General features: G+C 40.1%; 1 protein-coding gene across 31 annotated transcripts in view; it reads right to left on the reverse strand.

Moving 5' to 3' along the window:
- Window positions 1-15,079, reverse strand: part of clasp1a (cytoplasmic linker associated protein 1a) — a 93,716-nt gene that overhangs the window by 17,587 nt on the left and 61,050 nt on the right. For 11 of the 31 annotated variants that reach the window (XR_006054100.1, XM_042218506.1, XM_014332709.2 and 8 more), the window contains 13 exons: window positions 14,841-14,951; window positions 14,415-14,441; window positions 12,515-12,679; window positions 9,439-9,597; window positions 6,657-6,719; window positions 5,754-5,857; window positions 3,691-3,714; window positions 2,887-3,131; window positions 2,214-2,277; window positions 2,054-2,056; window positions 1,763-1,926; window positions 394-472; window positions 175-318 (listed from right to left, as the gene is read on the reverse strand). Coding sequence is in view for 30 of the 31 variants with exons in the window: in XM_042218506.1 (XP_042074440.1) it covers window positions 175-318; window positions 394-472; window positions 1,763-1,926; window positions 2,054-2,056; window positions 2,214-2,277; window positions 2,887-3,131; window positions 3,691-3,714; window positions 5,754-5,857; window positions 6,657-6,719; window positions 9,439-9,597; window positions 12,515-12,679; window positions 14,415-14,441; window positions 14,841-14,951 (1,352 nt within the window). In the remaining variant the exon portion in view is untranslated. The remainder of the gene's footprint in view (window positions 1-174; window positions 319-393; window positions 473-1,762; window positions 1,927-2,053; window positions 2,057-2,213; window positions 2,278-2,886; window positions 3,132-3,690; window positions 3,715-5,753; window positions 5,858-6,656; window positions 6,720-9,438; window positions 9,598-12,514; window positions 12,680-14,414; window positions 14,442-14,840; window positions 14,952-15,079) is intronic. The other 20 variants (XM_014332714.2, XM_014332713.2, XM_042218519.1 and 17 more) reach the window with 11 other exon arrangements.

A 15,079-nucleotide genomic window follows, 5' to 3' on the forward strand; every position in this document is an offset into this window, starting at 1 on the left:
AAATATCAATAGAATGTAAAGAAAGTGCAGAGATTAAGTAAGACATCTTTGTATTGTGTTGTAGAGATATCAACTGAAGATGAAATGGGGCCACAATGTACTCTTTGATAATACTAGAAGGAAATAATAACTAGAATACTAAGTGTGAGAGCCTTAGGACATATTTTGGCCTACCTTCCGCACATCTGAACTTTTTGGTTCAGTGGTCCAGGTGATGATGCGAGACACCGCGAGCCGAGTCTCGCTGGAGTTGACAAAGTCTGTGGGATCCATCTGCCGTGCCAGGGACTCGATGTACTTTAAAATGGCCACTTTCACCTGAAGAGACAAGAAACCTTTAGTCTTGCTGAAATTATATCTGCCGACCAAAAATCAACTTTACTTCTACTTTACCTTGAGGTTTGGAGTCTGAGTCTGATCCACAATAAACCTCATCAGAATGTTGAACTGCTGGTCAAATGGGAAGGACTCCCTAACACAGAGAAAGAGAACAGAATTCAATTCTTTCCTTCATGTGGCTTTTAAGCGGGTCTAAGGAAAAGCTGAAATAGGTTTCGAGTTTCATTTTACGTGAAGCGTCCATGTTACTGCAGTAATGTTAGATCCCAAAACTGGAGACAAGTACAACTCTGTATGAAGTCACGCTCACAGCTGTTGAAGGGTTTCTTTTCAAAGGTGCAGATAGAAATACCGCAGCTTTATGACAACTACTGCATCTCAAAGAGTAGCAAGTACCTCCAACAAGCATCTGTGGTATTTTTTTATTTTTTAAGATCATGTAAATCACTCTGTTTCAGTTAGGCCTCAGTCAGTGTCAAAAAAGAAACAGCACACAGCTGCAAAATGTAGATGAAGGTCTGCAGAGCTCAGCGTAGCTCCTGCAGACTACCATCACTGCACCACTCAAGGACCGTTAGCCCAGAATGAGATAAATGGAAATTTTAGTATCACTCTGTAGAAGAAGTCCAGGTGACAGGGTGTAATGCTTGTTCTAAATATCAATATATTTGCAAATGATTGGACAGCAGTGTTTATATCAGTATAATTTGATGTGGCCTCTGCTTTAAATTTGCTCTCAAAATTGCCTTGCAGCAACGGGGGTCAAACTGCAAACAATAAATCAAAGTTTTAAATGTCCACATTTATATTAAAGCCACAGCTGTGCATGTAAAACCCAAAAGGTTTGTTCATTTGTGAAAAGAATACGCTAACAGAGAATAAAAGCAAGAACTTTTACCCTGCAAGCACGGCTTGCTCGACTACTTTTTTGTGACTTTTGCATTTCAAGATGTTAACTCAGACCTGAATTGATCCTTTAAAACACCAGAGTGAGTTTTTGTGGAAATAGCCTGGTGGAGAGAGGCTTCACTTTCTGTCTGATGGCAGGTAAAGCAGTGACAATGTTCCATTTGTGTCCACAGCAGCACATGGCTTTAGATTATGTGTGTACTGGGGGGGGGTCTACTACCACCTGCTGCAGGTAACACACTGACTGTGGATCAGAAATATGAGAAAACAGTTTACCCAGTAAAATAGTTTTCATTTTAAACAGACTTTCTTCAAAACTGCAGCAGCTTCCGACTGAGAAACTAACGGTCTGTTTTTATGGATCCGTCTATCTCGTTGCTTTTATTGAAAAATAATGATCTGTATATAATGCGATTCCATCTGACTGAATTATATAACATTTGATCCTGCATGCCTACTCCTTATCGACCAGCAATGAAATAGGAAGCAGCCATGACTGGTGTGACTTTCAGACCTTGTGACATCCAGGGCTTTCTGGACTTTGGCCTGGACTGAGCCAAGCAGGTCTGCGCCCATCTTCTTCAGCAGCTGGGTGAGCAGGACAAAGAGCCAGTCCTGCAGGTCCTCCCTGTGTACTGTGACGAAGTCCACGAGAGTTTCAAGGAACATGCTGAAGACCTGCAAATATGCACACAGATCATACATTTAAAATGCAAAACATTTTTTAAGGAGGAAAAAATGAACTTGCAGTTTTTTTTTAAATCTCATATTTATTTGCAGAATATGAATTCAAAAACAAACTTACTCTCTGTTGTTAAGTCCACAGCAAGGCAGAACATGCAACAAGGGACGCCTCATTAGTACCAAAAAGTCACAGCATACACGTGTAATGTACCATGCATTCATATTGATGTCAGTGTTCATCCAAATGGATTGATTTAGTTGGTAAAGTTCTGATTCATTACCTTGCTGTGAGGATCTGCAAACATCCGTGTGAAGATCTCACAAAGTCTCTTCAGCTCCACGCGACTGCAGCCAACCAACAGAACCAGACAACCAATCAGCCATCACCAATCAATCATCAATGACTCAGCTTTAAGCAAAAGGCCAAATATAAAATCCATCAGGTCATTGCCAGCGCATTTGGGGGAAGCAAATGATCCTTGTGTACCTGTTTATCCTTGAGTTTAAATGCACCTGTGGTGATCTACCATGTGCTTCCATGGGTTCAGCTAACCACCTGTTTTCAGATTTCCTTACAGTCTATCTCACTCTGGCTAGCAGGTTGTACACAGTTATTGTTCTGGTTCGCCACCAATCGGATGGTTGATTTGTTTAGTAAGGGTTATAGAACAGACAGACATACAGACTGTTCCAACTGAGGAAGAAATTCACCTGTAACTTGAAGAAATGCGCAGGGAAACCACAGATTTTTTTTATGACTCCTTTTTGTTGTGCATGTATCCATTTGCATTACTCAAGATAACCAACAAATCCGAAATCACCTCTAAAAGTGATTTGTGTGCACCTTTGAACCACTCTGAAGAAAGACAATAATAACAATAACTAGTCCCCAAATACTAAAGCACATATTTCTTGCATATGTATTTTTATACCCCACAGACAGCACGCTCCCACCTCAGTATTCGTTGGCTCTTGAGGAGGTTCTGCAGGCCCAGCAGGCCCTCCTTCCTCTCAGACCAGTTGGAACTGGCACAGTGGTTCAGGACCTCAGCCACATCCTCCGTCTGGCGCAAGTAATGTGGGATTCCTCCATTTCGTGACCCGTACGAGCGCTCCGAGCATGCGCTAGATGCGTCGCTGTTGGCATCGTCGTCAGAGTACATCCCCGGGGATTCGTACCTCCGTCTCAATGTCTTCCTCTGAGAAGGGAAGACGGACACTGAGGATTTGATACCGAAATACTGACCGGCTGTGAGGTAACAATCTTGATAAAAGCTTGCCTGTTGCATCTGGTAGCCATGCGGTTTTCTCAACAGTTTAAGAAAATTAAAAGTCCAAATTTGTACGTAGATGCTATGAAATTCTTCTAATACATTTTAAAGCATTTTCTTTCATTCTTCCTATAAAAAGCCAGTCAAGCAGTGCCACAAGTAAGCAAAGGCCTTGCAGTGGGGGACACGTCAAACAGAAGAGCATATTTAATCTTATCTCAAAAAATGAGCAATGTGCCAAAATAATGACGTTCAACACATTTATACCACAAAGACGTGTCTCTGCTCTGGTACCACAGATGCTCACATCAGGGATGCGATGGACAAACATTCAAAGTGAAACAAAAAAATAAAGAAAAACAAAGAAATAAGAAGGCTTTGGGGTGGAGGAGCGATTATGATGAGGCAAGCTGCATTACTGTTTTCTTTACTTGGTTAGTGTATGATGGCATGGATACATGGACAGAAATGCAAAATGACCAACTACCTTATTCCTGGAGTCTCCTAAAAGCTGAAATGGTAACAAACAACCAAGAGGAAAAGAGGAGAAAGGGAACGTTTAAAGGAGGATCAAAGAAAGAGTGCAGTCCATTTTTCTGCGTGCAACACACATGTGACGAGACGTGTTAGAAATATATCTGATCTTAGTAAACGTAAAACTTTTTCATGGAGCTCCGTATTCCTGAAAAAAGGTCAGAATGATTGTTAAGTTTGGTGACATCTACTGTTTTAGCAGTAAAGGAAGTCTTCACAGTGGCCTGAGCATCCATCCTTAACACTTACTAATTAAGATTGCACAAGTGACACGTAAGGCTTAATGGAGAGTACAAGTACCTGGATAATTATACAGCACCAAATCACAACAAGAGTCGCCTCAATGAGCTTTATATTGTAAGGTAGACCCTACGATAATACATACAGAGAAAAACCTAACAATCATATGACCCCATATGAGCAAGCACTTTGGCAACAGTGGGAAGAAAAAAACTCCCTTTTAACAGGAAGAAACCTCCGGTAGAACCAGGCTCAAGGAAGGACGGCCATTTGCCACGACCGGTTGGGGTGAGAGAAGGGTTTCATTTAATGTTTAACAAAGAACCAGGGATTTATTCTAGTAGGAGAACTCTCAGAACCACCAGTTTAATAGGTCTCACTTGGGATATAAGAGCTCAAAAATTTTCTCAGGGTTAAAATGTTGGTTTGTTCTAGCCAAATATATCGTGATTTTAACGGAAGAGCTCAAAACATTAGAAATGGCTTCATTTCTGATAGTAGTAAAATACCTTTTAAGATTGTTGTCAGTCACCATTTTGATTGCCACAACCAGCTGTTTCTTACACACTCAGAAACATTTCTGTTTGATTTAATTTCACTTCAAATGTCTGTTGGAGGGCATGTGTGCAAACAGGTGCTTATATGAACATGTGTGCTAACTAACCAATCAACATGCAGGACTACCAGCTACATCAAAAATGGAGTCAATACAATACTGTACTTTTTAAAAACTAAAATACAGCCCCCCTTCCAAATTCACTCTTACTCATTGTGGACCATCTCATGAGAGCCCTCTTGGTAAATACAATTTATAGCCAATTAAATTTTATTTTATTTTATTTATTTAGTACCAATTCACAACAACAATCATCTCAAGGTGTTTTATACTGTAAGGTAAACCGCGAACAATGTTGGAGAAAACAAAAATCCCCCAAAACAGACAATCTTCTGTAAGCAGCTGATGGTGGGGAAGACGAACTCCCTTTTAACAGGAAGAAACCTCTAATACAAACAGGACAAGGGGAGCGGCCATCTGCCTGACTGATTGGGCATAAGGACAAAAGGGGAAAACATAGAGAGACCAGCAGTTTATGCTAGCTAGCTACCCCACAACAGTAGATTTATTTATTTATTCTTTTTTTCATCTGCTAATATTGAGACGACTCCTGCCACTGACTGGTGTTTATGTATGTCAAACCTTCATCCTCGCAGTAAAAAAATTAAACCTTACACGCGGTCAGAGGTTTGATAAGTGCCCACAAAATGGGAACGCTAAAGCAGTAATAAACAATTTTCCAATCTATCTCTTTGATTGGAAAAAATTGTGCACTAATTTAAGACTTAATACATGAAAATATGCAGTGTGGATTTGAATAAGGACATGCAACCATTAATGCAGGTAGATGACCAACTGCCCGGACCTCACTTGCTCATTTTAACATTTTATCTTATCAGACAGACTTTAAATCTAATAGTTTCTACATCCATTTTCTAACACTGGGGAACAATTAATTCTCTAGTTGTGTAGGTGACAAGGTCACAAGAATGGGACAGACATAAACACAAGCCAAAAAGATAAGATATCTCATACTTGATGATAAAAGTTTACACAATGTATCTCCACACTGATAAACTTCTTAAAAGTGTTGCCAGTAGAGACAAGTCTTTTTGTTTGCTATGCAACATTCAGTCGTGTTAATTTAATATAAAAAATTTTTTAATGTTAATCACAAATTTTAAATTATGTGTCTTTTCTCTCAAAAACCATCAACTTACCAGAGCATCAGCGACTGCTGCCTCCACCTCTGTGCCGGTGTTTAGGACCCTCATGGCATTAACGGACGCAGAAATTCTTGCTTGATGCACCAAACCGTACCGGTCTGCAAACAGAAACGGGAACAGAGGACAGTAAAGTGAAGGTGAATAAAAGCACAAATGCACAGTTACTTACCTGCTTCTCTTACTTACTGGTCTCTTCAATCAAAAAGAAAAATGCTGTGAATTAACAGCTGAAAATATATTTAAAGCTCCAACCACCAAAAGCAAAAAGAAAAGCAACATCTTATAGAAGAAAAACCCAAACAGCAGGTGACCAGGTCCTCGGCCACTAAGCACAGACATGCATCACAGCGGCTGTATACTTATCCCTTGGAAGAAGAAGGATTTAAGAAACCAGCAATTCACCAAATAGGAAAAAACAAACGTGTATGTTAAAAAAACAACAACAACAAAAACGATGGAAAAACAAACAAAAAATATATTTAAAAGAAAGATATTTAATGCCACGAAACGAATTTCACATTAGCACAAAAAAATGTAACCGCAGCTATAAACACACTAGAGGCCACTGAATTAAACAAAAAAATAAATAAATCACAGCTAACCAGAAAAAATATAAGAAAAATAAGGCACCGGGAATGCAAAAGAGTGAACACTGTATCAAGAACATAAAATAAAATAAATAAAATAAAATTTTCCCTTTACATGCTTAATTACAAAAGTACTGAATAAAATACTGAGCAGGGAACATAAAACCAACTATAAATGTTGCCTGTAGTCACGTCACTGTACACATCCACAGAAGCATGCTGGCCGGCATGATTTGTGTGTAATATTTTAAAAAATGGGAGGAAACTGAAAGCGGCTTGGCTAGTTGGGGAATCTGATCATGCAGGTCACCTGACTGGCCGTGGGGGTCGGCTGTGGAGAGAGCGCTGGTTGAACGGGAGTGACGTCGGGAGGCTGCGAGGGAAACGAAAGGTGGGCAACATCCGGACCAAAGGGTTAGTGGTGCAAACACACAGACAGAAGCCATTTTTACTCTGCTGGGCTGAGCTTCATGCAACACTGGCTTCAGCACCTCCTCCTGGGCTCAATGGGCTCCCAGGCAGTCCTGAAAACGACAGTTCCTCTCAAGTCCACTTGAAGCCAAAAGTGAATTAATTGCTATCATATTAAAATGTCCAACTTTAAAAAAAGAAAAAACAAAACAAAACAATGTTACAATTATTACATGGAGACCAAACCAGTTCTTTGTTTATCTGTAAACATGTTGATTTCTGCTGTAAAGTTGGACATTATAATGTTGGTGTCTAAGTCTATATGGGAGTCTATGTGGACACGTGCGCTGCTGGAGCCTCTAGTGGACATTAGATGAACTGCTTTTTGTTTGATTGACTGATTTTTCACCCTGAGGCTGCATCTTGACAAAGCTTAATGGATTGGGAGCAGTGTCAAAAATATTTGGCTAGTAAACAACGCTACTCTTGTTCTTACAATAGTGATTTTGTCCTTTCTGAGTTTAATGTGATAAAAATGTCCAAAATGAACGACACATTTTATTCAGTAATACCTGAAACTAGTGACTGAGACTGAAACTAATCAGGGAAGTGTTTATTTTCTCATAGACAACAATATGCAATCAGACTTGCAGGTTTAAGCCACTCTGACATCATAGTGTTACCCTTTCTAGCCAAACTGAAACATAAATCTGCCTTTTTGCATTATCCACCCATTCTGCATATTACACTTTTAAGTGTTATGATTTGACATAAAACTGAAGAAAACCTGCCTTAGCTCCATTTCTTGCTCTTAACCTGTGCAAACACAGATCGTTCAGATCAGTTCAGCAGAGTAAAAACAGGTCACGTGTACAGGATAACAGGAAGTGTTGCCCGTCATAATAACAAAGAATTTTTAACATTAAACGACGGTGAAAACATGTAGCCTTTTTCCCAGCACACATTTTGATTTTTCAAAGTAAGAAAAACACTTATGTTTCTAATACTTGAAAAAAATGGAATCAACTGATATTCATTCACTTATTTTTTTCTACCGTGATAAATCAAAATATTAGCTGTGAAAAGGCAACAAAATGAGTAACTGAACTGTGTCTGCTGGCAGAGCAACATAAAACAAAAAATTCTTTAACAGAGAACAGAAAAAGATGCTGTTACTCTCACAGTTTAGAGTTTTTGGGTTTGGGTCCAAAGAAATTTAGAGAGATTTTCCTGGCAGAGAATGGTGTGATGACAGTAAGCGGGACCAGTCTGCATACGGTAGAGGCAAAGGCATTTCTCACCTTTTAATTGGCAAACATGTCTATGATGTTTGAATAAATCCAAATCCAGTTTACTGGAACTAGTGAGATTGGGTATCAAGTCCATAGAGGCCTCTACATTTGACCACTACCTGATCCACAAAACACTGGACCCCTCCTCCTGCAGGCGGTGGACCCACAGGAGAGCCAATCCATGCATCTCCCTTTGTGTTTATCAAGAAAACACTTTGAATCTGAGGTGAGTGGTTTGCCCACTTATGCAAGTGTTCAAACATCTCCAGGTCTTTTTCACATGTTAGGAAGACAGATTGACAGCTGGATTGATGAAACATCTGCGAGGATGTGGATGCTGTGTCCGGCTGTTGTGTTGAAGAGACAGCTGAGCATGAAGGTGAAGCTGGTCAAGCTATGTTCATACCCTAATCTGTGACCGTGAATTAGGGGTAATAACTCAGTGAATAAGATCATGCATACAAGTGTTGAGAATGAGCTTCATATGGTGGCTGAGCCCTCTGTGCACCATTTTACCACCATCTGGTGAATGCCTCTTTACAACAAACTTGACGTCACGCCTCTTGATTTCTGTAATCCTACGCATTGTGCCACTGCAGCTGGGTTGAAGACACGAGTCTACGAACATGTTGGTGTTCATGACTGTTTTACTGATGTATCACTACAGAAGTTCAGAGATTAAGTTTGAAAAAATGAAGTTTGTGGAAAAAACTCTGATTGTTCAGGAGAATAATGCAGCAGCGACCTGTGCCGTAACAGCAAGGATAAATACATGTGGCTGTGTGGTTACGTCACTGGTTGCGTGCAATGTGACCAATGTAGTGGGTGTACTGGTGGCCTTAAGAATAGGATGACAAGGTCAGTCATTCTGGAGAAGCTCAGAGTAGATCTGCTGCTCCTGAAAAGAAGACCCAGGATGTGCTAGAGAGATATGTCTTTAGTTTGGATTATCTTGCTGTCCTTATCCAGGAAGAACTGGAGGAGGGTCTAGACAACGATTGGTTACTGCTTCTCTGAGAAGTAATTTTTACTACTTTGTTTATGCTTAGATTTCAAAAATTCTGCAGAGAGATTAAAAAGCCCTTCATCTGCACATGATTTCACTTACAACTATTTCAATTACAGGAATCCCTCTTAAAAAAAGCCCAGCACAGAAACACTGAGGTAAATCTCTTTTATAGGAAAACAATTAAATTAAGAAGAGGAAAAACAGAGCAGACACAGTTCATGCACAGAGGAAGACATGCAGAGATTTCAGATGCTACAGAGAACACAGAGACCAGACAGAAGACTGGAGCAGGAAGCTCGTTTAAGCATCAGGTACATTTTGTTCAGTTGGTAAGCTCACTAGGAGAGAGTCCAGACAGCCGTGAGCTCGGAGATACTCACCCAGAGGAGTGAAGCCCCGAGCGGGGCTGGTGTCACGGCTGCTCTCACGACTGGTGTCGCGACTGCAACCTTGACTCATGCTGGGACGGGGAATGCGGCTCCGGGCTAGCGTGCGGTAGGGGAGAGCAGCAGGAAGAAGAGGTTTACCACACAGGCTGGCTGTTAGGACAACAAGTTAGGTGGGAGTGTCAGTGTGCATCCATAGGAGAAAAGGTGGGAATGAGGCTCGGAGAGAGGAAGACAGAGAGAGAAGAATACTGGAAGCATGAAGCCTCGGATGAGGGTCCTGGAGCATGTAATAGCCAACAATATAAACTGTTTTAAGTGGTTGAACAATAAGTGAGTAACTCTGGTTTTCCATGAAGAGACTAAAACGATGTGTATGGTCATTGGAGACAGGAGATTTCTGCACAGCCCATGTTTATGAGTTTTGGCAGAACAGTGTAAAGGACAGCACAGAAAATCAACTGATTCATAAACCAATCAATAGAGTCAAACTCCTGACCTCTGTCATTGAGTCGGCTAATACAGAGAGACTACGAGAGATTAAAAAAAAAAAAGCAGATACAGAAGGAAAATGGTGAGAGTAAAGAAAATGACAAACAGCAGTAGGGGTGAGTGAGAGTCAGTCATACAGCACATAGCCAGGAAAGATTAGATCCAAACACGAGCTCAGGCTTCAAACTGTTAACTTGTGAGAAACAGATCAAAACAGCAGGATTTGTAAAGAAGAAAAAATACAAATGAGCAAGTGAAGAAAATAAAGACCTCTTTCCCATCTCAAATCAAATCTATAAACAAACACAAAGAAACACTTGACAAGAAACCAAATTTATCAGAAAAACCAAACAGTTTTTGACTTATAGTCTTTCATCAGGTAACCAGCAACCGATCGAGGGTTGAAGAGCTTCATGAAAAAAAGACCAATAAGAGTTTGGACCTGTAAGTCTGAAAAGTCATGACTGCGCCTGGCCCTACAGCAGGGCAGCCAGAGAGGTGTGGTGCACAGGAATTCTTAAGGTACTGGACCATGAAATCAATAAAAATGAAACAGCAAGATCATTAAAGATCATCTTCTTGGGAACGTCCACAATACTAACAGCATCTCTGCTATCTTTAGATTTCTGTTCTGAACACTTGCACTGCTCAGTCAAGAACTGCCGTTTTAAAGTGACCTAAACTTCACAGAGAACATGTTTCTGGTGATGAGCGCTGTGTCTGCGGGTAGGACTGATCAGATTTTAGATTTTTATTCTGGATTTTCATCCACAGTCTCCAGACCAAAAGACAGCAGGTGAAATGTGAGACCAGGAGCATGCTTGCATCCCCAAATATTCTTTGGGTTGAATTTGTCTCCCAAGGTCAGACTGTAAACTTTAACTAACGTCTGAGAAGGAATATTCAGAGGAAACCATCGGACCTGGATTAAAAACAGAACTTGTACAGAGTTATCTAAAAAAATACACCCCCCCAAAAAAAGTGCAGAAGTCCAGAAGTGCACGTGGCTGCCAACATAACTGAGAAACAGATTTCTTTGGGTTTGTTTTGTAGTGGTGCTCTCAGTTTTGGTTTCCATCTTTCTTTTACAGAGGAGGTCTTTTGTTAACACCACCAAGTAATCTGCACACAGGCTGCAGCATCTTTTGTAATTTTTCTCAAAAGTTTAACAAATACAAGTTCAAACCAAACAATTTCAATAAAAAACAAAAAAAACCCTTTTTGGCCCTGTTGTGAGATATCGTAGGTCAGAATATACCTGTGAGGAGTGATTATTTAAGGGCGGGAATCATATTGCAATTTACTGTATCACTGATTTATGATCTGCGTAATAAACTCGCTCATGGAAATGTACAGCACACAAAACAAACAGGACTTAATGTTTTTATCAGAAAGATAGGAAAGTCCAGTTTCAGCTATCTGTACATGTGTTCCTGTGACACATGGTGATCAGCACACCTGAGGGGTCAATGCCGTGCAGCCAGTCAAAGGAACACTGTGTGAGATCTGGGCCAGCTTCTTGTTTTTCTTCTGCACAGTTATGTCATATTAATAGTGACACTAAATAAGCAATTCATTCCCTGCACAATTACAATTCCTATTTATGCATCAAATATCAGAAAACTGCAGAAACAAGTCAGAACTAAAGTGTGTTTAATGGAATAAATACAGACTGCTGCTGGCTTCAGGAGCCATTTCAAAAATCATCACTTGTAAGAATTCAATTAATAAGAATCTTTATATTCAGGGTTTTATAAACAAGCCGCGCATCATTAACACGTTTTTCAGGCATTAGTTCCAGTTTCAACGTGCCTGTGACTGAACATCTACTCTTAAATCTCTCCTTAAGACTTTTTTTAAACATATTTTTCATATGTTTCTATTTCTCCTCTACCACTTTCTTCCTCACTTATATTTTTTATTTATTTTATTCATACTTACAGGTCATATTATTCTGATTGATCTATGTTTTGATGGAAGCTTTATGCCTCATTTTAAATAGCTGTTTATCCTTATTGTATCGTTATTACTGATGGTGAGCTCTTTTATTGAATTCTATATAGAACTCTGTCTCGGCATTTTAAAAATGCTAACTAAATGAATAGTATAACAGTAATTAATTATTATTATTTACTGAAACGTGGATTCCCTCAGTTTGCAATGCCTGGTGGAGACGTGCATCAGTATGTCTCAGTGCACAGACTCCCCGTTGTTTATGTCCACTGTCACTTTTTCATACAGCATTCTCTCTAATGTGTAGATTCTCTTATTTGTTTATTCTACTTTTATCATAACTGGGGTCTAATTTACATTTTTACTGTTATTTATGCAGGTTTGTTCATTTTTGCTGTGCTTTTTATTGCATTGCTATCACATTTGACTTTTAATTGTTCTAAATGCCATCATAATTGATGTTTTATATTCCATATTTTTGTACACTTTTACTGTTTGCCTTAACTAGAAGGCACTTTCTGTGAACTTTTCCTGTTTCTGAAGGTGCTTTAAGTTTAATTCTATGTTATTGTCGTATACAGATAGTAAATGCAGAGAGTGTGCCGCTCCAGAGTCAGGTCCTTACCAAGGCCTAATCGGCTGGGGCTGGTTTCCCGGCTGCAGCCCTGGCTGCGAGGGATCCTGCTGCGCTTGTCTGCCGGAGTGGTGGAGGCTGATGCCGTGGCTCGAGGGATCCGTCCGTAGCTGCTGTGACTGAGTAGCTTACCCGGAGAGCTGGAGCGACTACCGGCTGTTAGGACAAAAAAAATAAAAAATTAAAAAGGACAAACAGGAAAAAAGTGGCTGAGATAGTCCTGTGAGGACACTGCAGCCCATGAATCTGACAGATTATGATGTGTTCTTCTATTTTAGGCACAAACCCATCCCATCTTTAAAGGTGAATCACAGTGACAACACAGAGCTTCAAAGACACGTAAATTACAGTCGTAAACCATCAAGTGACCGAGCTGTGGTAGCCACTAAAACGGCCAAGTGGGACCATCAGATTTTAGACTTTATTTCTTTGCTTTTATTTTATTTTTGTAATGGATCTGTCTGTCTGTCCCACCCATTCACTGTTTTGTTTGTTACATGACAGGCCATCTAAAACAGGGACGCTAAACTCCACGGTTATGTGGCCCACCAGTTTTACATGGTGGCATCAACATTGAAAATCTGTGGGCCAGACCAGTGAAACTCTCCTCTCTGAGATATCTTAATATATGCTTTTTGTGACATTTTTGTTTGGTGGTGCGATGTGACTTTTCTAATGTAAAATATATGCTGTGGCTCCAAAACGTGGGGAAACACTGCTGTAGATAATGCTGAGTAAATGTGCACAATTACAGAAATATCAGGCTGTTTGTTTGTTACTACCACATGTCTGTTTTTTTTGTTTTTTAGATGTGAAAGATTTCACAGATTTTCTAGAGAAACACTAAAAATATCTGAAAATGAAAAGCCTAACTATAAAATAATTACCAACAAATTAATGAATTTAAAAAAATTCACACAGCTTTCCTCACAGAAACCATGTAGGAAGGAAACATGTGGCACACAGAAACACGTAACTTAGTCACTTGAAGGTTAAACAATCAAAAACAAAATCTACAGCTTGGACATGTGGGGTGAAGGAAGGAGGACACTTGTTCAAAGTAAATGGGAACAGACAATGCCTTCCACAGTGGAAAAATAACCCCAACAAAACCTCACAAAATTACTAATAGCTGGAAAGTGTGAGAAACATGCAGATACTGTAGGGTGACACAACGAGACTACGTGCAAAGCTTTAGAGTGGACTTCATTTATAGAACTGCGTTGAATCACTGCTGTCGTTGGCGATGTCACCGTTTGCATTCGTATTTGAAATGTCATAGTTTGAATAAACTGCAGCAGTTTAATGTCTGCGACATAGAGGAGATGACACAAGTATGGTCGTTTTCTGATCATTCACTGGAGAAAAGTGCATTGTGGGTAATGCTTATTTACAAAAATTTAACAATTTAACCTATCAAATTTACTGTCTTGCAGCTGTTTCTTAGATTTATAATGTATCACTTATTAATGCAATTTGCACTACTCTCTTGCACCAGATGAGTCTTACTTTTACTTTTCTTCAACCAACTTTAATTTAATTGTTGTATATATACCATTTTTGCATTCTCTCTTAAAGTATAAGGCTTTTAACATGCAATTAACTATGTTGTTTATTTATTGTAGACTGTACCATTTTATTCGTTATCTGGCTAATGCTGTAACACAATCATTTTCCTTTTGGGATCAATAAAGTCTATCTATCCAACCAACCATCCATCCAGTCGCTAAAATTAAATCGGTGCCGTTTTAGACTATGATGGGCAAAGACGGTGGTTGACTGATGTTACTGACTAAACAGTGAGGATACAATGAAGATTTAACGCAATGCTATAAGTCAGGTATGAAAGGTGAGGCATCTGTCTTGTGACTGGTTGAAGCTGAGGCCTTACCACTGATGGGATTGGCTGATCTTGATCCTGGGTGATGGAAGCGATAGGCAGGACAGGGTGGAGATCGAGATCAGTCAGAATGAGACAGAAGGGGTTATGTTCATTGATTTGTTCCCAGCATGCACTCTGGGTGGCTGTGGACATGTTAGCTGTGAGCTCACAGATCTAAGCAACGTACAAAGATAACACAACACACACAAAAGCAACAAAGCGTGCATGTATGGAGGCACACATAAACAAAAACACAAGACTGCACAGAAGAAACACATGTCGAGGGGATGTTAAAGCAGCACACAACAATGAACGTTCAGCGCAGGCTTTGCAGCTTTGTAAAGCCGGATGTGCAAAAGCTGGTTAAACAGCTTCACGCTCACATTTCACTCTAACATCGCTATTTAAGCACGTGCATGAGGTGTCTATACATACGCTGGGACTGTGAGACCACTTTGGCCCGACTTCGCCCCCTGCTGTCCACCACTGAAGAAGAGCTGGCTCCGCCAACGCTGCCCGAGCTCTGTCTCCTTGTGCGAACGCGACCTGGATGAAAAGAAAAGGGAGAAAGAGCAAGAGGGGGGGTAGAAGGTTTAATAGATGGGAGTGACTGACTGCGGTTCAACCCAGCCCTGGACAGAGACGCTGGAGAAGAAGAAGTCTGAGGAAACAGA

This window comes from Haplochromis burtoni, unplaced genomic scaffold (assembly GCF_018398535.1).
Source record: "Haplochromis burtoni strain Fernald_Lab_line unplaced genomic scaffold, NCSU_Asbu1 Contig_20, whole genome shotgun sequence".
In the NCBI taxonomy this organism is placed as follows: Eukaryota; Metazoa; Chordata; class Actinopteri; order Cichliformes; family Cichlidae; genus Haplochromis; species Haplochromis burtoni.